This window comes from Gallus gallus, chromosome 7 (genome assembly GCF_016699485.2).
Source record: "Gallus gallus isolate bGalGal1 chromosome 7, bGalGal1.mat.broiler.GRCg7b, whole genome shotgun sequence".
NCBI classification, from domain to species: domain Eukaryota; kingdom Metazoa; phylum Chordata; class Aves; order Galliformes; family Phasianidae; genus Gallus; species Gallus gallus.
The window spans coordinates 35,252,324-35,279,880 of record NC_052538.1 but is presented as its reverse complement, the minus strand read 5'-3'; the positions used below and the strand labels follow the sequence as shown (position 1 = coordinate 35,279,880).

The window sequence follows — 27,557 nt, the reverse complement described above, 5'->3', positions numbered from 1 at the left end:
GTACAGTAATCTACATTAGCAATTACACTTCCATTCTGGCAGCATGTTTTAATTATACTTTATCATATTGCAAGAGAAACAAGACTATTAGCTGCTGTTTTGTCGGGTTTTTTTTAATGTAAAAAAAGAACCAGCTATCTCTTAATTGTTCAATAACAACACCTGAAACAGAATTATGAAGGCCTGAATGCCTCATTATTTTCTCATCATCCTATTTTCATACACAGTTAACCTATAACCACTCCACCCCCACCCCACCTTTAGCCCCAGAAGGGCTCACCCAGAGCAGATGAGAGCAGCAAAGCCAACTATTTAATTCCTCTGAAAATCCAAAAACCAAACAGGTTACCTTCCCTCCTGGTTCCAGATGTCTGCCCAGAAATACAGGAGACATATGGCCTCAGATAAATGAATGACAAAGCTGTGAGTCTTCAACCAAAGTTCATTCCATAGTATTTACCTATGAGATTTATTTTCTACAGTACTAGAAAGGATAATGACTGAAAGATTCATCGCACTGAGTAATTTTAATACATTTAAATGATTTATTTATTCACTCCTTGTACCATGGGTCACTGATGGTCAACACACAAACCAAGGCTGGTTTAGTGGCTGAGTTTGGGATGCATGACCTACTCATGGGGAAGCAGTTCTTTCCTCTCACTTTATTCTTCATGCTGCCATAAAATACACACCAGATGAACAGCATTTCTATGGAGCATCTGCCCTGCCTCGTTTGTGGCTCACAGCTCTTTTTCAAAGTAGTGTCAGAACAACTTCCACACCTACAGAAAGTCACAAAGAGTCCCATAAGAAAATCACTTCAAGCACAACAGTTTAATTAAGGTTGGTTTTAAAGCCATCAGTAAGAAGACAGTGTAAGAAATCTGCACCGCAGAAACAGTGTAATGCTTTCCCTGAATGTCAGCATCTTTTGAACAAATCAGCAAGAGATATACAAGACAACTACGTGCATACTATTCTTTACCATGAGGGTGGTGAGGTGCTGGCACAGCTACCCAGAGAGGCTGTGGATGCCCCGTCCATCCCTGGAGGTGTTCAAGGCCAGGTTGGATGGGCCCTGGGCAGCCTAGTCTAGTATAAATGTGGAGGTTAGTGGACCTGCCTATGGTGGGGGGTTGGAGCTTCATGATCCTTGGGGTCCCTTCCAACCCAACCGTTCTGTGCTTCTGTGATTCTCCCATACCCATGCCCAGCAGCAGATGCTGGCCTCCAGTGCTCTTCTCCGCTCAGCAGTGGGTATGGGGGAACTGAGCTCTCACTGCTCAGCATCTATACCAGAACCACCTAACAACTCATTCTTAAATCAAAATGATTCAAGTATTCGTTATATTTAAATATAAATGCTCTTTCACACAGCATATGTTCCTATTTTCCTTGTCTTGTCGTGTCATATAAGGATTAAAGTACCTGGCACGGAAGGCTAAGCAGAAACATAAATAATTATGGCAGTAAGTAGAGAACCCTTGAGGAAATCAGACGAAATGCTTATAGGAAATATTTATCAGCAATACAAACCTTTAATCTTCAAAACAGCAACAGACCTTAGAGGAGACAAACCGAAAAGAAAACAAACAAGGCCCAACCAACACCTCTTCCTACCCCTCCTGGGCTCACTTCTGCACTTCTCCTCTAAGGAAAGAACACCCATATCTTATTCTGAGCCACCCAAAGGCCTCAGAATACAGCCTAGCATCGGTGATGTGTCACACAGACCTCATCCCACTGCAATGGATCGGTCCTGGTGACAGAGGAGGTCACAAACCTAGGGACAGCCCTACAAACACAGCCACACGTATTCCCAAGCAGCCAGCACCAGGCCGTCCCGCACACCAGCACGCTGCACTAACTCTGCCCACGTTAATGCTACGGTACGTTCAACTCAACATCATCATTTCCACCCAGTAGCAAAATGAGGCAAATTGACGTTTTATGAAGTTTAAAACAGGATAATTTCATGCAGTTAAATTTTAAGACTATCAGAAGTGGAACCAACTGCTGAACCCATCAGCACTAAGGTCCCTATATGCTGTATTTAAACTTCCGAGTAGCAAGCAGGAGAAATTGCCGTTATATAAAGCCTAAATCGAGGGAATTTAACGTGGTTAAATTATTCCTAAACCATGGAAGACTGACAAGTTCTTTTATTACAAAGCGCTCTTATCACTTAATGGAGAAAGTCTTTTATGATTAAAGTTTTATTTGGTTTTCAGATACCAACATCACTCAAGGAATATTGCTCCTGCAATTCAAGGCACTCCAGAGTGCAGAATTATCTCTGTGCAGCAGCAAGGGAACACACAGCTGAACTCACTGCAGTAATGGCACAGAATGCCATGCTACAGAGGTTGATACGAGATGTTCGTTTTGGTTTGGTTTTAAATGTTCTTTGTTGCAGTGCAGGGGGGCTAAGGCCCCAAGGCCAGAGCCTGGTATTCCATCTGCCTCTGCAACAAAACCTGGACAAATACAGCTTTATCACTCTTGCCTTGTTTCCCTTGGGGGAATGTGAAGTTATCAAGAACGTGGCAGCTCTAGGTTCAAGGCTTCATGACTGGGGAATGCCCTCTACTAATCCTCTACTAAATGAAGCCAAGACTGGCCAAGGCACTGGGCAGAGGACACAGTGCTTAGCACATGTTTACATACAACCACCTTTAAGTGCTACTGAGAAATGGGAACTCAAGATAGGTTTTCAATTCTTTGAAAGGGTAGATAAGAGCAGGACAAGGGGAAATGGTTTTAAGTTGAAAAACCATTGAGGGAAGATTTAGGTTGGATGTCAGGGGGAAGTTCTTCACTGTGAGAGTGGTGAGGTGCTGAACAGCTGCCCAGAGAGGCTGTGGATGCCCCGTCCATCCCTGGAGGTGTTCAAGGCCAGGTTGGATGGGCCCTGGGCAGCCTGGGCTGGTATGAAATGTGGGGGTTGGTGGCCCTGCCTGTGGGGGGGGGGGGGTCGGAGCTTCATGATCCTTGGGGTCTCTTCCAACCCAAGCCATGCTATGATTCTGTGATTCTGTTTTTAACCACATCATCACTGAGCAATGCCAAAGTGTTAGAAATCGCTTTTAATAGAACCTATACCAAGCATCAGTGTATCCTTGCACTTTCACAGACAGAAAGCTCCTCCTTTACAAAATAAAATACCCTTTAACTAAAAACTAGCTTATTTGTACTTGACAACATTTCATAACACACTACAGCAAATGTAACCCTTCAGCACAGTGTTGTTTTGCTGCTGACCGCTGTACTTTCAGAACATAATTTGACAAAGCACTGCTTAAATTACCACAAAATACCATTTTCCACATATTTTTTTTCCTGGACTGCAGCATTGTAAGACACAAAGCTTACCAATAGGCATTCTGCATATAAAAATGCTTTCCAGCTGATTAGATTTGAAATTATCTTAACATTTAAGAGCAAGCTGTGCAAAGCACAATAATGGGCATGACGATAAACCACAGCAGGTTCTCCAGGAGTGCGTGAGCACAGGAATCAGGCAGCACAGGGACAGCATCCAACCCATCCCTGCTCCCATGGAGGAGAGGAGCAAAGCACTGCAGCATACACCTTCCTTGGCACTGAAATGCATGCAATACTCTAGTTTAAAATGAGCCAAAAGCCGATTAAGCAATCGGTGCTATACTTACTCCTACAAGCCTAGAAACAACGCCTTACTGACCAAGTGATAATTGAATTCTATTTCTTAATTTGTACCTTTAAGAAGAAGCCTCCTCTACCAAATGTTTATCGGAATTCCTCTTAAAAGGCCTCTTTCCCAGCCAAGTTTTTGTAATCTTCACAGCAACTGCTATTTTCTCTTGATGAAAGGAATGCAGAATTACATCTCTGCATGGTGACTATCAGTGAAAGAAGCAATGGGGAATGGAGGGAGGAGAAGACATCGAAGTGTACGTTCACACTCCATCTGCATGGCTCTGCAGAACGGCTCCTCAGGAGGCACACAGCACATATGCAGCTTTCTCCTCTTCCTTATCCCACCCCAAAGCTCCAATTTCTAAAGCACTGCCAGAGGTTTTCTGCACACAGAACAGCCACGGAGTGTGTAATTAACGATGACCCCTCGGGAGGAAAGGGCTATTTCTGCCACAGCTTAGCCCAGGCATGGTGACAAACTATTAAGAGATTTAGGGGCTAAATGTTTCCAGGCCGCTTCCAACCTTAGCAGAGCCCTGACAGGAGCTCTGCAGCAAAATGCCAAAAGGATGAAACTGCACATAATGTACACAAATGTTAAGTTATACGACCCGATAAAAAAACAAGATACTTTTCTGTACATTTGTAAATAACTTTTAAACCCTTTGAACAAAAATAATTTATGTTTATGTGTTTCATTTTGCTGCTCAGCCTCAGAAAAGCTTGTAACTACTCAGGATTAAACTCAAGACAAAGGTGTCAAGAGTCACACTGGTTTGATGCAGAAATTCATATCATAGAGTCATAGAACGGCTTGGGTTGGAAGAGACCTCAAGGATCACCAAGCTCCAACCTCCACATTTAATATCAGCCCAGGCTGCCCAGGGCCCCATCCAACCTGGCCTTGAACACCTCCAGGGATGGGGCATCTGCAGCCTCTCCACTGCACTGTTATAACACTGCTATGTAACACATAACTGGGAGGCACCCAGCGCCCCCATTAATAATAGGCCTTCCTAACCAAACTAGGAGGTGAACAACACCTCTCTGCCACTGGTAGTTGGGATATCACAGAGAGCACAAAGTACCCAATGGTGTTTACTCATCTCGCTCATTTCTCTGCATGGTAAGAGCCTGGGGTTCTTGTTTTGGCTTAGTTTTCTTATTAATTGATTTTTAATACAGACTAGGCTCCCAAGGACAAGAAGGACGACACTGGAATAAATTCCACTCTGATTCCTCACTCTTTATTATGCAGATGAATGCACACTTCAACTTGTCAGGTTTGGCAATCAGGGCTCTTGAGAACGTCTGCAGCTGAAAACTTTCATTACAGATACAGGAGTACTCTGCACGACAGCTACAGAAAACAGTCTCCAGGAGCAGCACTCAGATACACAAACAACCAGGGCTTCACACAGATATCATGATCTGTAATTGTTATTCAAGTCTCATACTGCACTACTACAGAGAAACATAATTGAGAAGTGTTTCTCAGTGATAACACCAATTAGTATTTCTTGCAAAAGTTGCCCCCTAATTCCCTATCACTGATACTTCACAAAGGGAAAAAACACAAATGGTAATCACAAGAACCACAGCTTAAAGCCAGTGTTATTAAAACCTTTCTCTCCCCTTGCAAAGCAGAAGAGCTGCAGCACGGAGCCACCCAACGTGCTGTATCACCTTCCAGTGCTCTGTGACCTCTCTGCAGTTCTCAATGCTCCAATGTCTTCTTGCACTTCTTAACACCTACACAGAACTCACAAAGGATGGAAAACTACTCCACTGTGCTCAACTACACTGTGTTATTTTCAGAACAAGTTAAGGATTGTTTAACAGTGGATTAAAAGACGCCGATAGCAGATTGAGCTTCATTTTTAAGCCTCAGTTCTTGCAACCAGGCTTGAGCACGTGGACAGTGTTTGCAGAGCTTTCCTGAAATCAATGAAGCTTCATTCAAGGCCTAAAGCATGGCATCAATAACAAAAAGGAGCCATAATTCATCGACAATATCCATTATTAAAGCTAATGCTGGAAGTACACAGCTTCCAAGAATCACTTATTAGTTCCCATAAAACTAAAGTATTTGCAAGCAAGTGGGTCTAAAAGGTGATAGGTACTAAGCTAAAGGGAAAGCTGCTGGCTGGAAAGAATTTCCAGTAATTTAATGAATCATCTGCTGAACATAAAAAGGAAACCTAAAAACATACCCATCAGCTGGAAAGCACATCCTGCCATTGCCAAAGCAAAGCTGACCTACAACACCTGCTCCATCACTACCGTGAGAAGCATCCTGCCATTGGTCCTCCACGGCCTGCTGGAAAACGTGGCTCCTCTGCAGCCTGCTTGCTCCGATCGGGGACACCAGATCTCCCAGCAATGCCTTCTTCTCTTTTGCTTCTTTTTAGAAGTTTGCAAGCAGATCAAAGCATCTGCTATGCTCAGGTTTTCCCCTCAATCTTTAGAAACTGAACTGATCTAGAAATTAGTTTACCGTCCCATCACAATACCCAAATCAACACTTCCAGTTTTATTTGTCAACAAATTTGTGGCAAGACTGGAGTGCAATGTACACATTCATCCCTCCAGCCATTAAATCTTTATGGCATGCTATTAAAAATATCTGCTCCCATTGTGAATGTAGACAGCCCAATGCATACAGTAATCTGACAGATAAACACGTTACTATGGAAACTACCAAAATGAATGCCTTCTTTTCTAAACTTGGCCATAACCCCAAACTTTTCATGCTGCAGCCCAATGTTTCATTCACTTGCTTTACATGATCACAACAGACCTTTTCTCTCTCGGAACAGAAATACATTACACGGTTTGAATAAATGAACCTTCCCTTTACACCGAGCTGTCCTCAAAAAAGCAATTTAATAACTTGTACTGATTTTGTGAAAGCCCTTTTGTACTACTTAAGAATATAGTTCATAATACAGGAACAGAAATCTGCATAAAAACATTAGACAAAAATATTAAGGATTTGACACTACTTCATGGAAGTCTAAAGCATACGGCACGTTACAAAAACATGAGTCATGCTGCAAAGATAAGCATTCAAAATACAATTCCATCTCATCACACTCACTCATTTTAATTAAAATAATCACACTCCCTTAACAATTACTATTTCAGTCAATGCACACGCTCCCTGCTTTATTGCTTGGAGAGCTTTGACTGCCCCAAGTTCAACACCCATTTTCCAAAAGCTTCTAAACAAGAATCATCTTCAAAGACAGCTTTTGGAATAGAAAATATTGTGTTTAATTAACAATTTTGAATTTGAAAGATCTGAGTATTTTTCTGCAGGAAAGTATTTTTCCATTCCAAATCCACAGCACCTTTCTCTGCCCCCCAGACACATCCTGAGCTTTCAGCCCCTCACAGCACACAACCCAAAGGGATGCAGGCCTTCACTTGGTCTCCCAGACATTGCTGTGGGAAGGATGGGGCTGCAGGAACCAAAGTACAAGCCTCTCAAGTCCCTCAGAACTATTCCAATTCATGGAAAACAAAAATAAAGCTGAACTGATCAAGCTCCAGGCCATCAGACTACCTTGGCTTAAACAGCATTTCCTTTGTTGGAAGCTCAGCGTGCTGAGCAAACCGACCTCCAGTCCATGCATAAGCATTCCTGCTTTAAATACCAGAAGGATTATTTCTTCAGGCAGACCTGAAGGCACCCTGCCTTGCCTTTTGCAAGCCTTGCATGTTTCAGAAGAACCATCTGCTAGCAATATTAGATTGAATGCAGTTAGTTCACAACGTAAAATTTCATTTCCAATCTCTTTCCTTGGGCCAGCAACTTCTGCATTCATCTCTGTCATTTCACCCATTTAAAAACAAACTACCAAAAAAAGCTCATAAAAGTTCACAACCGAGCTGTCCTTATATCTTTTAAAAAGCATCTGAAACAGAATTGTTACCAATACCAACACTGTATTTTACAGGCTTTTTTTGCAAACTTGCCAACTTTTCCCTTCCCTTCAGAGCCCTGGCTGAGCCAGCTCGAGCAGCACACCTTGGCTCTGGATGTTTCCTACATATAAACAGCTGTGGTCCCTGCTTCTATGGGAAGGAAAAGGGAGGAGCCCTGCACGCGGGCCAAGAGATGCCCTGTCAAGACCCCTCTCACTGGCTGCCTTAGTGTGCTTCAGACCAGAGAGAGGCGAGACCCAGCTCCCACTTCATGCGATGCTCTCCATAAAACTTACCTCTCCTACAGCTCTTCTGAAGTGCTCTAAATCTCCTGAAATTCCAGACAAAACCTGAGCTTCCAGAGAAATCTCTGCCTCTGTGCAGCTTGCTACAAGACATGAGCTGCCTCTGAGAAAAGGAAGGACTGCAAACCTTTTCTGACTCTACTGACTGCTTTTGGAAGAGCTTCCCCACACCCTTTCTCGTGCATGTCCTGGGAACTTACTCCTCTGTCACCTTGTGATATGTCGGACATCAGCCACCTGCAGTATCAGTATAGGGAAAGCAGCAATAGGAGAACACAACCCAACAGACGCAGAGCCCACACTGTAAGGAGGCAGAATGCTGAATTACCAATCTAGTTTTTTCACAAATTTCTGCATATGCTACTGATAAGCAGGGACTGCTGAAGACTGACCAGTATTAATTTTCTTCTAGGGCAGGAAGCAGGTATAAGAAGCATATTCTCCTTCAGTCGGGGTACAAAAATAGATACAAGTAAGGACGGCTTGACTGGAAGCCAGCTCTGTGTTAATTGGGATAACACTTGCAAGTTGTTAAGCAGTGTCACTAACCAGCACAGCGACAGCTCACTGTTATAGCACCCAGCTTTTGTACGTGTCACTTGTATGCTTCAATATGCAGCAGACATCAGAGGGGGACTTCTGACAGCTGTGTTCAGTCTATGAACTGTCACCACTTACACTGTACACCTACTGCAGTTGTCTTCATGAATCATTTACAGAGCAATAATTATGACTAAAAAGGCACAGAAAGCTTACCTCTTCTATGCACATTCTACATAAGCAGAATCTTTCCTCTCTAATCATAAGAATGACTTCAAATACTGGATTACCAAACAATAATTATTTTGGTTTTTCTCTTCTATGTACCAGACATTTTATATTGCTTTTGCTGAAAAAAAAAACAAACATGCAAGGCTCAGGCTTCAATATGGTAAAAGGTCAGACACTAAGATATTTGCAATTCTGAAACCGGTGAAATAAAACAGAGTACTTCAGATCTCAGCATTCTATCTGTTTGAATTGGAAAAATAACTCAGGAAGCAAGATATGAGAAAGATAATTAAAAAGTAATAATAAATCTGTGGCCACGAGAGGTGGCTCAGACTTGGCACTCACCCCTCAGAGCAGGCAGCAGGGACCTCTCTTTCTTGTCATCGCATTTATTACATTCACTGAAGTACAGAAGTAAGAAGACGTCCACAAGCACCCACATGAGAGAAGTGGCCAGCACCACCTTGCAGTAAACAAATCTCCTCATCGCTTTGCTTCCTTTCCAGCTAAAGTGCTAAAGAAAGAACACCACTGCTGAGATGCACCAAACTCCCACAGCTAAAATCCAACATGGAAGCAAAGGCGTGCATCCCACTGCAATTAAAAGAAGAAAAGGTCTGAATTAGCCAACACATACAGCCTGAGTTGAAAAAAGTAAACGTCTCAACACTGCACTTGCACGTGAAGCATGCAGGCACTTTTCGTTTTCCAACCCAAGGCTTTTCTGCCCTTGTCCATGAATACCAGCCCTTTAAATTTACAGATTTCACAGGTAGTCTCCATACGTGCTTTTATTTAGAAGCACACTGGGCCAGGCTGGATGGGCCCTGGGCAGCCTGGGCTGGTATGAAATGTGGAGGTTGGTGGCCCTGCCTGTGGCGGGGGTTGGAGCTTCATGATCCTTGAGGTCCCTTCTAACCCAAGCCATCCTATGATTCTGTGATCTAGTCTCAGCGTAGTTTCATAATAACCGCGTGCATCAGTACAGGTAAGGAGCTGGGGTGCTGGAAAGGAGTTCTATGAGATGGACCCAGGTGTCCTGGAGGCCAGCAGGGTGACCCTAGTGGCCAAGAAGGCCAATGGGATGTGAGAAAGAACTTGAGTGCTATGAGAGAGCAGAGCCCTGGCACAGCTGCCCAGGGAGGTGGGGGAGTCTCCCCTGGAGCTCTTGTACTCACCTGGACTCTTTGTGTGCAGCTGCTGTAGGGAACTGCTGTGGGGTTGGCCTGGGGGAGCTCGAGAGGTCCCTTCCAGCCCCCACAGCTCTGGGATTCTCTGCTAAGTTAGATGACGACACGTGGACACCTCACTCGTACCGTTATACACTGTGTTCCACGCCAGCACTGGGAGCTGCGCTTCAGCCACGTCCCCACGCACAGCCTTGGAGCTGAACCACAGGATAGCTGTCCCAGCGCCTGCAAAACAAAACACAGGACAGGCCTTACTGCTCCGCTGCCTTTCCTAGGATGGAAACAAGGAGCCCACAGAGTGTTTGCTTGCAGGCTGAGCTAGCTGTGGAGTGGATGGAAAGGAATCAATGCTGCCTGCTGCTGTCTCTGTGCAGCCTTCAGCTCCTAGGGGTGCCCCAAATGTGCTGGGGCAGAGTAGGAAGGGAAAGGGGACGCAGCCGAGGGACTTTCAGGGTTGAAACTGGATGATCTTGAAGGCTCCTTCCAAGCCAAGACATTCTATGATTCTCAGAAAGAACACTCTCATAAATTGTGTCTGCATTTTAACCCACTTATCTTAGTTCCAATGCATTTTATAAAGAAACTTATGTTTCAGTTTCACTTCACTTGAACAAATGAGATGGAGGAGATGGAACAACTTAAATATGCTTTTTAGAAATCTGCTTGAAGTGCTATTTTACTACGTAATAATCAATAAAGCTGTTCATCTGCCATGTAAACACAGCCAGCAGCTCACCAGAACGACACACGGCCGGTTGATTTAAAACTGTATGGGCTCTGGAACACTTGCTTCCAGTTAGCACAATTTATTTTCATGCTAGTCAACAGAAACGGTTTAGTGATAGGAAGAAAATTACCAAGAAAAAAAAGAAAAACAGAAAAATGACAGATCTTTATTAGGGAAAAAAAGAGGAGAACATGCAGAAGCCTTCACCCCCCCTCCCCCCTTGCAGCCCCTGTAATTGGCTTCTGTAGCCTTGAGTAGCACAGTTATTTGTTCAGCACCAGCTGACACAAAGGCACGTCCTCCCCGACCACTTAATCATACAGGGGAATTCTTTTCTTCATCAATTCTTGGCTTAATACAACCCAGTGAACCTCAGCAGCGTAGCAGTCGGAGGGATGAGTGGAAAAATCTCCTATTCCCAAATGCGTGCAGTTTCTAAACCAACTGTGCAGGAAGCACCGGTGCTGTAACACCAGGAGCTATGCAGTTTGCAGGGGTTAAAATAAAGACAGTGAAACAAGCAATTATAGAGTTAATGGCAATTATAGCTTTGGCTCGCTTTTCTAATAATTAACATTTCAATTAAATACTCATCCCACCACTTTAAAAAAAAAAAAACCAAACCAAAACAGACCTGCTTTAACACTGAAGCCCAGCTAATGCAGGGCCACTGAGCTCCTATGCAGCAATACACACCAGCTGCCAAGTGCCCTGGCCTCAAGCTCTCCCCATTACTCTGGCCCTAAATTGCTTTGATTTGGGATTCTACTAAAATCTGGAGTACCAAGGCTTGAGGGGATCAAGGGGAAGAGAAACGTGCCAGGCCTCCCAGCTACCACTGCAAAGAACAAAGCTAATTTTAAACAGTAGGCAGCGGCAACAAAGCAGGGAAATCCCTGCCCCAAAACATTGCAGTTTGGCAGCTCTGGAAGCAATAAAGGCAGGGTTTTATAATAGAAAACAGGATGCAAATTTAGAACTCAGCTGCATTGCCAGGCTTTCCTAAAACTGCCACAGCAAAACGCAGCGCTAGGAGGATCTTATGGAGGTTATGAATTCAAGCTCTGTACAACTGGCAGAATTAAAGACAGCCACAAAAGCTCACATCACCTTCATCAGGTACTGAAACAGTCCCCTGCAGAGCTTGCTTCCACCCAGCACATGCAGCACATGGCGCTAGGGATGTGAAATGTGCTCAGCATTGCTCCCTGCAACCCACCCCCTTCACTTCCTCAGGGCCTCTGTGGCACTCAGCACTACTCTGTCCAGTTGCCTAGAAAGCTTTTAATTTCACGCTATCTCTATGAGATTACAAACCAAAAGAATCACCCCTTCATTAAAAACAACGGCAGCACCAACTGGGGCCAGGACCCTGAGGAGCATCCAGCACCAGCTCTGCTCCCTGGTTACATCCGCACAACCCGAAGCTGACACACAGCCCCACCAGTGCACTGATCCCACCACAAACAACAGACCTCAAGCCAGCATCTTCCTGCCCGTGCTGTTTGCAACACACCTGTTGATTATCCCAATCCGGGCTCCTCTCTGAAGCATCCATCCATTTCACAGCCCAGCGGTTTCCTCCGACTGCTTTTTGCTCTCACCCTTTGTCAGTGTGGCTCAGCTGTGGATGTAAGACAGCAATTTCAGCAACACGGGAGTGGGGGTAAGTGGAAGGCACAGCAGCAGCACCTGAGGGACTGAAAGAAAAACTGCATCTGGAAAAATTTAATGGAGCTTTATCTCCATGTATTTCCAAATGGCCATCGTCTGCAAGTCTGTGAGAGTACGCCCTTGAACGGCCCCTTAATCTACTGCCACTCTTAGAACCGAGTATGAATTAAGGGTTCTAAGCCTTGGGCAAGACTGAAATAAACTCCGTACTGAAGATCCTCCAAAGGAAATCAGAAGTGTCACCCAGTGCCCACTGAGCACCTTCACTGATATAATAGGAAAAGCACCATGAGAGTCCCAGAGTGCATCTACATGCCAGGTGTATTCCTGGAACTGGGGCCACATCTTCCAAAGCAATACGAGGACACCCTGATCTCTGCCTGGGCCCCCATCTGCACGCAGCCACGGCCAGCCCATGGCCAACGGGATGCCAGCACTCACCAACACATCTGCACTGACATTTAGGTGCTCAGGTGAGAAGGAATGCAAATTGAGAATTAGCACTGTATGGAAAGTGGCCATTTTGTTTTGAAGCACCAATTTCACATAGAATTAAGTGTAAAATGGAGGTGAGCGCCATTTCTTCAAGTGGATGCTGTCCTTAGTAGTGGCAGTGACAGCTTAACAGAGTACCAAATCCTTGTATAAAGCTACACATTTCCACAGAGACCGTTCTCCAACAGCATCATACCACAAGTAGAACCTCTCCTATTCTCCTCCTACACCCCTCTGAACTATGAACACTGAGGGAAAAGCACACTGTTAGGAGCTGGGGGGCAGAAAACTGCTTCCATTGACCTTCAGGGCTACATTTCAATTATCACATGCAGACTGCAGATAACAGGTGCTTTAGGAAGATGAGTAAGTGGATGGAATTGCATTACTGTTATGACTCCAGAGGTAATTTCCTGCCTTTTCATTATTCAACCAAGGTATGCTGCCTTCTCTAGTGAATCTATCACACGGGCTATGCTTTTGAGGCATGCAACTTCACCACCTCAGTCAGGGCTGCGACTCACCCTGCTTGATATCTGTATCTTCACAAGCCATCTCCACGCACAGCCTTCAGCTCTCCTCTCGTACTCCAGCAAATTCAGGCTAGAGGCTAAGAACTAGAAAACTCAGGATGGCTACAGATACCATTATGATATTGAACACAGGAGTAGGGAAAATGAGAAAACCAGCTCATTTACAGCATTTAAGTACTGGTAAGAGAAAGGTTTGGTGTTATTATTTGTGCCAATCTCTGCTGCAGAACCAGAATGCAACATGGGCAGCACTGCACCGAATGGCAGCTGGCCAGTGGGAAGTGACAGAGTACATAAACACAAGTGCACCCACGTGTGCCAGGGCCAGCACGTCACAAGATGATATCTCAGAAGCCAAAGCCCGCTGCCTGTGTTTTGGTGCAATAGGTGCTACCCTGCCTTATAAATAAAATCCATCAGAGCTGCTTCCAGAGAAACAATCATTAAAAAGCCGAGGAAGCAAACTTGCTTAAAAAACTACTAAAGATTGCAATCCTATTTTCCGTGACATACTAAATACATTTAAAACACTTTTTGCCTTCCTAGAGTTAACACTCATCCAACCAAACCTAAATATATACTATTATCTCCAAAAAAAAAAAAAAAAGCATGAATCATCATCCAATACTGCGAGCTGTTCATTAATTCATGCACAGTTACCTGAAGGATTCAGAATGCTCGGACTGCCAATCTCACAGATTAATACAGGAAGCTTTCACGTTCAATAAGGAAATCAGGTGTATCAGGTTAGAGCTACCCAGCGCTTACTGTCTTGAGATTGAGTTTCTCCCCCTTTCCTCTCCTCAAATAGACAACTTGACATTTAAAAGTCAACCTATTCTTCATTCTAAAAGGCGGTTCCACGACTCTGAAATTAAAGTAGAAAAGGCTTATTAATTCATCCAATCAAACTTGTTTGCTAGCCTATCCTCTATTTTCTGCTGCTTTGTTCAGACTAGAGGCAAGCACCTAGCACCAGCTTCTCCCAGAATCAATACCTCAGTGCAATGAACTTCCCAGGTTCCCAACATCCAGACAAAAAAAAGCTTCTTGTGCTCAGACCAAACTCGCTGTACGCTACTGAGCTTGCAAATGATGGCAAGAAATGGTAAAGGATTCCTCTGCCTTCAGTCCATGCCTTCATAATCTTGCACCAAGACATGCTGTTTCATAGAATCATAGCATCATAGAATGGCCTGGGTCGAAAAGGACCACAATGCTCATCCAGTTTCAACACCCCTGCTATGTGCAGGGTCGCCAACCAGCAGACCAGGCTGCCCAGAGCCACATCCAGCCTGGGTTTCCACAGATCTCTTGGCACAAAGCACTAAAAACGTAAACCCAATTAAAACGCTGATCTAAAAGATGATGGGCACCAACTCAGCCAGGTGCTGCCTCCCCTGCCTGCACCCTCCCCAGCAGGAAACAGGCACAGATCCCCCTGCAAGCTGCTGGAGCCTCCCTGCAGCTAATTAACAGAGAACCCTGACTGCACGTGCTCTGCTTTCAGGTGGTGGGTGCTCTCCCACACAGACCACTGAAATGAAGAAGTAACGAGTACTTGAGTGGTACTGACAGCTTGACAGATACCACCCAGAACCAGTTTTCCAGCCCTTCAAACCCTGATGAAATGGCACAACAAATCAGGGGCACAGAGAGTGAGAACAGATGTGCCACCTCTCCCCTTCCTAAACGCTTCGGGAGAATCAGACTTCTCTTGCTGGGGGAGGCAGGAGCAAACAACACAGAGCCCGGAGCCACAAAGGGTTACATTCACACAGCCCTTCGTCTGTGCCCGAGGCAAAGCTGGTCGCAGCCCTTCCTTCATGCTCACCTGCAGCCAGAGGAGGCTGCCGGCCTGCTTCCCCCGCCGCCCCAGGACCAGCTCTCACCGTAAGGCACTCATCCTCTGCGACCTGCAGGCGCTGGGCTCTCACACACGAACGCCGCCACAGGAAGACACGGCACAGATCCGGGTTCTCCGAGCACTGCTCCGGTGAAGAAATCACTCCTAAACCTCGCACAGCCGATGCCAGGGGAGCCCAAACGCACGCCACGTTACACTCCCGGTTTAACGCCAGCCACAAATACTTCTTGATGGAAAAAAATAATCCCAAAGCATTCGCAGCAACAGGCCAGGCAAGAGAACCGCCTGGAGAGCCAGCAGCACTTTGGGAGCTTAGCACAGCTCCTGCGGCAGCCCTGCACAGCAGCACGCAGTGCACAGCCAACCGAGGGGTTTACACAGCCTGCTTGAACAGCAGTCCGAGACTGAAGGCCCGTTCCCTCCCCACGAGGCACGGTGCCCATCACCCAGTGGCAGAAGCCCTCCTGCTTTCTTCCGCATCATTCCAAGCACGCCTTACTCATCCATCTTTCCTCTCGCCGCTTCCAGAAGCGCCCAAATTACTCTCGCTCCACAGCAGAGAACGAAGCGGGGAAAGAGGCGGACACCCAACTCCACGGTGCTCTGCAACGCACTGAAACGCAGCACCGTGCGGGCAGGAAGGGAACTCCGGAGCCCCTTCAGCCCACGCCCCACAGCGGGTCACAGCCGCGGCCCTCCGGCCCACACGGCGCCCGGGGCTGCCGGCTCAGCGCCCGAGGCGGACGTTCAGGAGGCGGCAGCGCGCAGCCCGAGCCGTCACCCCGCGCCCGCCGCACACCGCGCGCTCCCCGGGGACGCCCGCACGTCCTCTCCCAGCCTACTTCGGAAAGCAGACACACCGGTGGCTCACGAGGGAGAAACCCGCGACAGGACTGAGCCGCGGTGCATCGCGGCGCTGCCACGGCCACGCCTGGGGTCAGAGGGCTCCGTGCAGACGTACCTGGAAGCGGCGGCCGACGGCGCGGAGCGGCAGCAGAGCACGGAGTGGCAGCGGAGCTCGGAGCGCCGCCACGCACCGCCCGCACGCTGCCACGCACTGAAAGTTGTCAAACGCGCGAGCTCCGACCCGCTCGACCGCAATCCCGGCTCCGGGCAGCACTTACCCGCGACGGAGCGACCCTCAGCGCCGCCCCTCAGCGCCGCCCCCGCCCGGGGCACAGCGCGGCGCCGCCGCCCGCCTCCTCCTCATGGCCGCCAGGGACGGGACGGGGATGCGGCCGGCGCTGTCCGGCGCTCGGCTCGGCCGCTCGGTGGCCGCCTCTCCTCCGCCGCGCCGCCCAATGGCTGCGGCAGCGCCCGGCTCCCGCGATACTTGCGGCCCGGCACGGCAGACCCGGCGAACGGCGAGTCCACGGAGCGAGGAGAGATGGGCGGGCAGGTGCGGGGCGGCGCCTCGCCGACGACGGCGGGGGGAGCGAGGGAGGGGGCGGCATTCCGCGCCGCTCTGCTGGGCGGGGTGGCGGCCTCACCTCAGCCCGCCCCGCGGTGCCGCCGTGCACACGCCGTGAGGGTCGGCTGCTGAGGGGAGAGCGAGGGGAGCGCAGGAGTGTCGCGGTTGGAAAAGACCGCCGGGATCCGCATCCCGCCGTGCCCACTGCCCACGTCCCTCAGTGCCGCATCCACGGCTCTGGGGCACCCCCCGGACGGTGACCCCCAGTCACTGTGCAGCTGTGCCACTGCCTGACTGCTCTGTGGAGAACATGGAGAAAGCATTTTGTGACCTCTCCGCAGAGGTGCAAAGGCAGTTCAGTGCGTGCGATGTACAGCCTATAAAGTATTAAATTATCCCCAGTGCAGACTTAGGATGGACAAAGGAGAGAACTTGGTCTGGTCTGTCGAGCCCAGGACATGAGATCCATCGTGCTGTGTTTCTCTGAGGCTAAGCAAGTCAATTCCTCTGCATTGCAGCGTTCTTATCTCCAGCCTCACGCGGCTGTTGTAAGCATTAATTGCTTTCTGCACGGTGTGTGGAGATGCAGAAGTGCACTTTGCCTGCAGAAGAGCCAAGGGGTCTCTGTTCACCTTTCATAACGACATTGGGTATAAACTACTTGAAAGCTTAGAAAGATATTTCCCAAGTCAAAAAAATGCCCTATCTGACTTTTTCCTTCCCCGCTGTGCTTATTTCATGTGCGCTGTGGAGACTTCTGTTGACCTTTGCATTGCTTTCGTCCCCATTTCGAAGACCTCGACAACTGGGAACTGCGGATGCTTTCATAGAATCGTAGGATCACAGCATGGCCTGGGTTGAAAAGGCCCACAATGCTCATCCAGTTCCAACCCCCTGCTATGTGCAGGGTCGCCAACCAGCAGACCAGGCTGCCCAGAGCCACATCCAGCCTGGCCTTGAACGCCTGCAGGGATGGGGCATCCACAGTCTCCTTCCAGTGCAGGCAGTGCATAGCGAGCAGCTCTGCTTCAGTCTTGGGGTGATTCTGCAGCCACCTGTTGAGTTTGTTACCTCTTTTTCTTTCTTTTCTCCTTTAGTACCTCATGGCCAAGTGATGCATAAGCCAAGCAAAGACATTTTTCTCCAGACATACACTGTATGGCATTACATAGCATTAACTGCTCCTTTTAGAATAACACGTTCCTCAGAACTGAAGAATACAAAATAAAGCCATAGAGGTGCAAGAATGAATAAAACATGTAAGATCAGATATCCGAACTTTAAATGTATGGCTGGTATAACAGTGGGGCGTCTGCAGGGTAGCATCTGTTTTATCATTTCCAGTGGGTGAGCTGTGTGCCCATAACCGCCACAAAGAGAATTCCATTTTTTGAGGAGAAAAAACAAGTCTGCAATATAAAGCATAGGAATGGACATGTATGACGGAGTCAAAGATGCTGAGCTGGAATGGATGCTAGAAAAGCAGTGTAAGATACAGAGAAAACCCAAAGGAAGCCTCCGCTCAGCGATGTGTTTCCAGCAATCAGCAGCGTGGGGTTTTTTCCCCCAGAGGGTGGTGACGCACTGAACAGGTTGCCCAAGGAGGCTGTGGATGCCCCATCCCTGCAGGCATTCAAGGCCAGGCTGGATGTGGCTCTGGGCAGCCTGGGCTGCTGGTTGGCGACCCTGCACATAGCAGGGGGTTGGAACTGGATGAGCACTGTGGGCCTTTTCAACCCAGGCCGTTCTATGGTTCTGTGATTCAAACCATTGCATGTAGCATCTATTTTTTGAAAGTCTATGAATTTCTTTCTCTTAATATCTGTTTTAATTTCTTTTAACTTTTAGTTTCAACACCAACTTGAGCCACAGAGTTCCAAGAATAATTGTACCTTTTGTATGAAAGTACCTCAGCTTCACATTAGCTTTATCCTTGCTGCTTAGTATTCTTATCAGGTGGGCTTTCCATTCTGTATTTTGGAAAACAGTGGACAAATGTCTCTGTAATCTCATACACTCCAATCTTTCCTCACCCTTAGCTAGGCAGAAGGGAAGCCCAGGTCTCATCAGTTTCCCATTACACAGAAGCCATTCTGCAGCTTCACTGCTATTCATCTTTCCCCATATATATATATCTTTTCCCACTAGAACTTCTTCCCACCCAAAGAAAACAGGAATGCAGACCACCCCTTGCTGCCCAGAGGCATGAGCAGCACAGACTGCTTATCAGCAGGTTGGCTTTCTGCCCTGCTTAAGTTCATATCCTCAAAGCTTGAACAGGAACTGAATAGCACTGAAATACAACCGGTGTTTTTTTCTTGACAAGTACATTTAAATATTGTGTTGTGCTATTTAAAATGTAGATATATATCATTGTGCCAAAAAAAAATGTATTCCTAGCTCTACTGGAAAATCTACCATGACCTTCCAACCAATCTGTCATGCCAGAAGGTAACCTTTTCTTCTTGGCAGATGAGGTTGGAGACGAATTTTATGTATATTTATCTCCTGGAGCAGATCCTTTGACTTGTGTATGGCTACGTGTGGAAAGGGAAACAAAGCTGAAGGAGGAGCCAATTCATTTTCATCTGAATTTCACATCAGTAATTACACAAAATACAGTATTCTTTCCTAGCACCTAATAGAAATAAAATGGGCTGATAGATAACCGACTGACAGTTATTGCATGTGTGCTGCCTTTCAGGGTAATCCATTTATTATTTTTAGCTAACAGCAGCCTATACTGTTCTACTTACTCAATTTTATTGCTTTTTCTATATTATCTTCTCAGATGCAGGACCACAGGTAAACCAAAAGTAACTATTCATCAAACTCATGGAACTATCATCTGTAATATTAAAGCCATCACACTTATTGCACCCGTTAATCCCACACCGCCTCCGACAGTGGCTTCCTTTACAGCTGCACCGCCTGGTTTTACCACTTGAAAATAAATTGGATAACCTCTGAGATAAATTTCCCTGCCCTATATGAGAAGGTTGAAATACCCTTGCATTTAAATACCTTACGCCCTGTACTCACTTTGTGCCTTGAGCACAAATCTTAGAGCTTTTTTAAAGCAGGATATGGCGCTGAGTCCTCTCACCTGATATAGCAGGTATGCGTAATGATAAGTTAGGTACATTTGACAGTGATTCCATTGCTTCAGACTTCGGTTTCCTCAAGCCTCCTAGACATGTCACCTGGGCTTTGTGATTTCACTTGATTTTTAATTTATATATTTTCCCATCTTACTAACTGCACGCATCTTGCCTTCTCTATGTATAAGGGCTACTTATACATACTCACTGAAGCAGCCTGCCCTGGGAATGGCAAAGAGCATTCCTTCTCAGGGTTCCTTGAGTGCAGCAGCCTGCTGCTGTATGGCTGTGTGTGTGCTGGAACTGGCACTCACGTCTGCTCCAGACCAGTTAGTGGTGGTAAAAATAGTGTTCCCAAATTGTTCACGGTTTGAAAATGAGAATGATGTAAATGACACAGGCACTTCTGGATACAGAGCATTTGTGAGGCAAGAAAATAGTTCGGAAATCCAAATTTGTCAACTCTTTACAAGGGTAGACAATGGCAGGACAAGGGGAAATGAGAGTGGTGAGGTGCTGAACAGCTGCCCAGAGAGGCTGTGGATGCCCCGTCCATCCCTGGAGGTGCTCAAGGCCAGGTTGGATGGGCCCTGGGCAGCCTGGGCTGGTATGAAATGTGGGGGTTGGTGGCCCTGCCTGTGGGGGGGGGGGGGGGGGGTTGGAGTTTCACGATCCTTAAGGTCCCTTCCAACCCAACCATTCTATGATTCTATGATTCTGTGATTCTATGATTCTTTTTGCTCTGAATTCAAAACACAGTTGTCCAGATGCATCTGTATTTGACATAACAGAGAATTAATTTTGTCGCCATCCCATTCCTTCACGTTTGATGGAATTTCATTTCAGAAATAAAGGATTTATAGCTTACTTTCCCTCAGTGCACATTATCATTGATATAACTGACAGGTTCCGTTGTTAAAAGCAGTGCATGAGTTTTCTGCAATAAAGAGCTCGCATCTTTCTGACATTTATTACAACTTTATTACTTCTATACCCTCCCCAGCGAAGCTCTCTCACTCATTGTGGGAGTGTCTGAAGTATAGATTTTTCATTACCTGCCACTTATCATTCATTTTAGCCCAGAAGTAATTTCATTTTGACTAGCTGTTAAAAACAGGAACGGCATAAAAGTACCTGAAGTCAATTAAGCTAAGAAAGCTCATGTGGGATGGGAGGGGAAGGTTAACGTGACTTTTTCCCCAGGTGATACGTGTAACCTTCTCAGGGTGGAAGCTGTGCCAGTCCTTCTTCTGATGTGCTGCAGAATGAAAATCCCTGCCGAGAAGACTGAGTGAAGCAGTTGTGTTGTACAGGATGGTTTTGCACCTGTATCACTGCGACAGTGATGACAACAACACAAGTCCTTTACAGAGTGCTTCCTTGAGAAACATCGTTGCTCCCAGAGACATGCTAAATCCCATGCCAGCTGGTCTCATTGCCAGAGAATGGTCCCAGACAATGTTAGTGTACCAGTACAGCTGAAGCCTGAAGGAACCTACCTCCAATCCTAAATGTGGGGTAAGGGTTCTCAAAAACCTGTATAAAAGCCATTTTTGTTGGGCACCACAGGCCCAGTAGGCTTTCAGTACACATGACAGAATCTGGTCCTCTGTCCTGAAGTGCATCAAATCTTTGTGTTTGGAATACTCACTTCTGATAGTCCAAACACTTTACTCTGCCAGAGGCTTTATAAGGACCTGCCTCCTTGAGAAACCTCAGTAACAATGCTGGCCACATCTCCTACAACCATTCATCTGACTGGTTCTTAGTAAAACTTATGTGATGAATTAAGGCATCGTTTTAGTACAACTCAATTTTCTTTGACCCTTTTCTTGTCTTCCCATAACACATTTATTTTTCCCCTTCAAATGGTCTCCTTCATTAAAATTAAAACATCTGGTGACAACATCATCCCATCAATTGCCTTTTTTTTTCCCCTCAATCTGTGTTTCCAATCTATGTCTGCACAAAGGGCAAACTGTACTTCAGAATCTTACATAGAAATAATGCTCTGTGAATACTGGAAATCATAAGGCTTTCTTGTTCGGAATAGGAAGCATCTTGAATTCACACCGTAAAATGCCCTCTGGGACTTCAGCATGTTCTTGTGGAAACTTCACAGATATCAGTTGGGGAGATTACTGTCGTCTTTCTCTTGACTCAGAGGAAAAATAACGCTTTACAAACTCAATTAGAGCTCCTGGAATTAAAGTAAAACAGCATAGCAATGGCAGTCTTGAATTTGGAAGCATGGAATGGTAGCAGGAGTGTGATCTAGCTTAGAAACCACCCATAAGCCACAAAAGGAAGAATTCACGTGGGAGGGGAGGCTGGCAGGCCTCGGCACAGCCACACTGCAACCCAAGCAGTGAATGGGGAGCTGCACCTTCCCCTGAGGCTGACGTTAGGCCCCGTGTCCCCGGACACACCAGCATGGCACAGTCACTTCATCCCTGTGCAGGCGGACAGGCCCACATCTGGGTCCCTGCTCTGAGGGCTGCTTAATGGAAGCAAATTAAACACTGGCTGGAGGCTGGCCTGGGACTCAGCTATCCACAGCATCCCTCTGCCTTCTTTCTGGCCCAATTAATACTTAATGATTCCATTCAAAGCGATACGGCTTTAATAAGATGGACGGAGAGAGATTTCCTTCCTGCCTCATTAGGCAGCTCTCCAGGGAGATGGGAGCTACAGGCCGAGGCTCTCTGAGGCAGGGGAGGAAATGAAATCCAAATCCTTGCATCCTGCACAGCCACCAGGGCCGTGCCGGAGCCACAGGCCCAAGAACACACGCTGCACATTGTCCACCATAACACCTGCAGGCACGTCAGCACAGCACTGTGCTCCTCTTTTCCAGTCTGATATTAACAGAGCATGATTTGAGGTAAGCAAAGCAGCATTCTGATCAGAGCTGTTCACCTGAAGGAGCTGTTAGGTATTTATGACATTAATCCAGGCTTAATGGCTTTCTGCCCAGGGAAATCTTTGATTTAATAACACATAGATCATATCATTCATATTTGGAAAACAGATCTTCTATGCACAGTGCTTTCCGGGGCTTCGTTTTGCTTCTGTCAGTAACTGCTGCCACATCTTCAATGAGACATCATGTTTTTATGTGTGTAACAACGGCCAACAATCTTTTTGGCTCAAAAGTAAACCACAAATGTTCTTACTGAGGAATAAATGAACAGTCGTTACCCGCTGTGGTGCAAACTTGGTGTCTCACAGCACATTGGCATTTACTCCACTTAAATAAAGAGAGGTTTGGCCAACAGTAATAGCAGAAATATTACTTGTAGAAAATGAAGTGCACTATGAAAGCAGAAACTAGGTTTCCCTTTGTGAGTGCACTTTCCAAGTATTTTCCCAAGGCAGTACCCAAATGCCATTTGTATTGCTTGCAGAATTCCCTGTGTTAAAATATGCATTCATTTGGTTTAATTTTGCAAGGCACTACAGGAATCCATCTGAAACCGTGCCGCTCATTGAAATCTTCCTTGCAGTGAGAAAATGCTACCCACACCTTCGGAGAGCATCACCGTGCTGCAGTCAGCCCTCAGGTAGCATTCCAACCTGGAAGGGACTTAATTGCCTCCTTCAGCACTGTGCACACGACGGATTGGGCTTGGCTGCTGTCAGCCATTAATGTGTCCCTCTCTTGGCGAGGTTTGCAGATCCACTGAAGGGAAGAGCAGAGCTTTCTCCTGCATCTCTGTGTGCCCAGAGCAGAGGAGGGTGGCTGTGCATGCACTCAGCCATACTGAAGAAGCACACGGCAAGGAAGGAGTTAAATGTCAAGTACAGCAGTGTACTGTGGGCTAAAGTACAGCCTGAGTCTGTGTAACAAAAGGGTTAAAAAGAGCTGAGCTCTGTGACAGTGCTAATTTGTGCACAGCTGCCCAACTATGAGCTTATTTCAGACTGTTAGAATTGAGCGTTCCACTGCTGAATGGGAAAAGCTTTCTAATTAAGTTCTTACAAAACAGGGCGTGTTATTTACAACTAAGAATTGGTTACTTGGAGACTTTTTCTTCCTCTCCATCAATTAATTAAAGTCAGAGAACTGCTTCAACAGATTGACGTCATTCAAAGTTATTCTACCTGATGTAAGCATAAAACAGCACACAAATCACATACAAAATTCTCCTTACGAGCAGGAATTGGAAGGGTTAATGCAGGCTTTGTACTTGTGATATCCATAGGAGCATGCCTTGGGTACTTCTAACAGCTCCATTTCTCCATTTCCATCTTTGAAATGAAAGGGGCTCTACACAGGCAGGTGCTGGGCTGCAGTCAGCTGGCACCTCCAAACACCAGCACAGACAGTGGAGCCAGACTCCACTGGTTTGTTGGATTGTATGGCAAAAGAGCACTCTGTGGGACCGAGCCTCCATTCTGCTCACTCACATCCTCCAAGTTTCCTGTTCATACAACAGTTGGGTTGGAAGGGACCCCAAGGATCATGAAGTTCCAACCTCCCCCCCGCCCACAGGCAGGGCCACCAACCTCCCCATTTCATACCAGCCCAGGCTGCCCAGGGCCCATCCAACCTGGCCTTGAGCACCTCCAGGGATGGACGGGCCATCCACAGCCTCTCTGGACAGCTGTTTCAGCACCTCACCACTCTCATAGGAAAGAACTCCCCCTGACATCCAACCTCAATCTTCCCTCCTTCAACTTCAAACCATTTCTCTTTGTCCTGCCATTATCTACCCTTGTAAAGAGTTGCAGTCTCTTACCCTAAGAAACAGATGCCCCTGCTGGTTGTTTCTATTCTGGTTGTTCCTTCTTTTTAAGATGAATCTTTTTTTATTAATTATTATTTTTCAGCAATATTACAGAATCTCAGGGGTTTTTACTTTCCTGCTAGCAGCTCTGACAGCGCTTTCCTTCCTGCAGTCATTAGCCTCCCACGACAGCCAATTAATCCTGGCCGTGTTCTTTTTGTTGATCAGCTCTGATGTGAAAGGATGCTGTTGGCATCTGAATTCAAGATGTTATTTCTTACCACAAAGCTGTAATATTGCTACTTCCTTTGTAATGCTTTTTGTTCATGTGGGGAGACAGCACAGGCACACAGAAACAAAATACCCTCAATCTGATCTCATTACTCTGTGCTTACCAAAATAAAACTGCTAGTAAAGGAAATGCCCTCAAATGTCTCTGAATATTTGAAAGATAACTTAAAACTTCTCTTCCCATCACGTCTGGGAGCCTTTTCATCACATGTAACCTATTGTCACCCCTCTTCCAACCCCAGAAATGGTCAGTTACAACAGCACGGCACACAGTGATAGAAACCTATGAAGAGTTCTTCCCCAAACACATTCAATCTTTGAGTTTATGACAAACATTTCACACCGTGTCCTTGCAAACACACCTTTTTCCCTTCTCAATCTTCAAAGACCATTGGCATTTTCTCTCTTTTTCTCAATACTCTGTTTTGTTTTGCTTTGGAAAGGGGAACCTGCTATCATTTCTGTTACTTTTAGTTTCCCCATTTCATCTCTGCAATTAATAATTATCACTTGGAAAAAAAATATTGAAGAAAACTCCTCCAATGCTCTTTGAATCCCATTTTTTTGGGTGTCCTTCCACTATTACATTTTGTTTTGGCCTTCTCACTGAAGCAGGTCATTCAACACAACGTGGCACCTCAGCAGCACCGACATACAGGTGTCCATCTTTGTTTTCTCTTCCAATCATGTTTTCCTCTGCATTGGTGTGGTTTGCCAATAGCATCTACATTTAATTTCTGCCCTCCTTTCCTTACTCTTATGTCTGCCCAATGTCAGTGCAAGAAATCCTCACAGCCTCTGCTTCAGCTTCCCCTTCCATGGGAGAAGAACATGGGATTCTTATTCTCACACCTCAGGAGCTTTGTGATGCTGATCCCTCTTCTGCAGGTTTGGGGGACATGGCAGTGAGGGTCAAAAAAAACAACCCAATGGAGATTGAGTTCAGGAGACTGCAACATTAACCTGCCCCTTCCCTGAAGGCTTCAAAGCAGACTTGGTTGGAATCTCAGCTGGCAGCAGGCACAGAGTTAACATCAGGGATTCTGCCTTGAGTTAAAAGCACGCAGTGAGGCTCCAGAATTACACTGCTATTGTCACACAGACACAACCCCTAGTGCAGTGCCATCACTGCAGATTATTTGTAGCATTAAATCCATATACTCTGTAAAGGCTGCTTGAAACTTCACATTGTTCTAGAATAGCATGTGTAGGCTATTGTTCTGTCAATGAAACCGTCACTGGGATTTCAGTGCCTCTGGTGGCTTCAAAACCACTTTGAGCTAGCACAACAGTGAGAAAGTACAGAACTTGCAGCATGCTTTTAATTATTTGTAATCACTTAAGAGGAAGGCAAACCTGCTCACTGCTGTATGAGGACAGGAGATGCTGATGCCATCCCTATTTTTCAGGACGTGGAGGCTTCCTGAGAGGCAACAAAAAGCTGGGAATTAAGGCTCTCCTGGAAATCTCTTCCGTGTGGCATCCCAATCCAGTGGGGGTCTGAAATGACAGTGAGTTATTGATGGAAAAGCCTAATAATAGAGGACAAACCCATAGGTGCCCAGGAGAAATATGTCCAATTTACTTGAAGACTGGAGTAAACACATCCCACTGGGTGCTTATCATCTGAGAATGCCTTTGAAGAGAAAAAACAAATAGGTTCTTGGGCACACTGTGTTACTCAAGGAAACCATTTACATCTGGTGCCCCTGCTGCTGGCACAGAGTAGGGGATCAAAACCTTAATGCAGCAAGAGTGACTGCTGCATCCTCTTTTACATTTTATAGCTGTTTTCATTAAAAATGCAATACCATTACATAAAACTAAGCAAACATTAACTACATTGCATAACCTGTGAGCAACTCCATTTCTCCCTTGTTTACTGCTTTAACTGCTGCAGTACAGTAGCACAGCATTCTGGACCAAGGTGACAGAACTATCCATTACTATGAGGGATTCCTAATGTTATAGCTCATACTGTGTGAACAACAGCTTTGCAAAGCCTCCATTATACAAATATATTCCATTATATAGTATACTCCTCCATATATACTGCCCAGGTAATCAATGGGTTGCACCATAAGTGGCTCAAAGCTTTTGTTCCTAAGGGACCTGAGTCTATGGGTCCACTCATAACTGCTCCAGGAAAGAAAGAAAGGAGAAAAGGCCTCTTCTTGAAGGGTTTGGAGGAGGGTTTGAAGGAAGAACACTCTGTTTATGCTTAGTGCATCCCAGAAATGTTAAAAAAACGCCACACATCTATTGTGATTGTATGTCAGATTTTATGAATTCAGAAGGAGTTTTAATGGAGAATCTATTACTGTCATTAGGTAGGCATGACCATCAAGTAATGATGTGAGAAATGGAGGCGGTGTAACACTCCATGGCGTTACATGGGTTAACTCCAAAGATAATTAATGTCAGGAAGCCAACAACACTGCTATTTTCAGAGGTTTTATTTCTCAGAGATAAGTTTTGCAGTGATAGTTGCTACGATATCAAAGGAAATCAGGTTTGTGCTCTACACAGATCCACGCACACGGCCTGGGGTGTTTGGGGGGAGAGGAGGAGCTCCGCGCAGAAGAGAAATGTCAGGGGAATGAGGCAGTGTGGGCAGGAGAGATCAACTGCCATGTTGTTGTGGATGGAAATTAAGGATAAATGAATTAATTTAAGGACCTCTTGCTGAAACAGCTCTGCCATTTCCTTTTGAACTAGCAGTTAAACATGCAGCAGTTCCCCGAGTTCTGCACAACAAATTCTTCCTCTCCATAACTTACTTTCCCATTAGATGCTCTGAGATTGGACTGCAGTTTTGTTTCCATTGTTTTCTCACATGCATGCCTATTGT

The 27,557-nt window shown here is 46.1% G+C and overlaps 1 protein-coding gene across 14 annotated transcripts in view; it reads right to left on the bottom strand.

The window, feature by feature from the left end:
• Positions 1-16,326, bottom strand: part of GALNT13 (polypeptide N-acetylgalactosaminyltransferase 13) — a 76,971-nt gene extending 60,645 nt beyond the window's left edge. For 3 of the 14 annotated variants that reach the window (XM_422165.7, XM_004943054.5, XM_040704435.2), the window contains exons 1-4: positions 13,298-16,242; positions 12,121-12,228; positions 9,866-10,102; positions 9,033-9,281 (exon numbers count right to left, since the gene is read on the bottom strand). In XM_422165.7, the coding sequence (XP_422165.2) occupies positions 9,033-9,174 (142 nt within the window). In that variant the 5' untranslated portion in view covers positions 9,175-9,281; positions 9,866-10,102; positions 12,121-12,228; positions 13,298-16,242. Of the gene's footprint in view, positions 1-8,672; positions 8,806-9,032; positions 9,282-9,865; positions 10,103-12,120; positions 12,229-13,297 lie in introns of those variants that run through there. The other 11 variants (XM_040704438.2, XM_040704436.2, XM_040704437.2 and 8 more) reach the window with 11 other exon arrangements.
• Between the last annotated feature and the right edge of the window lie 11,231 nt (positions 16,327-27,557).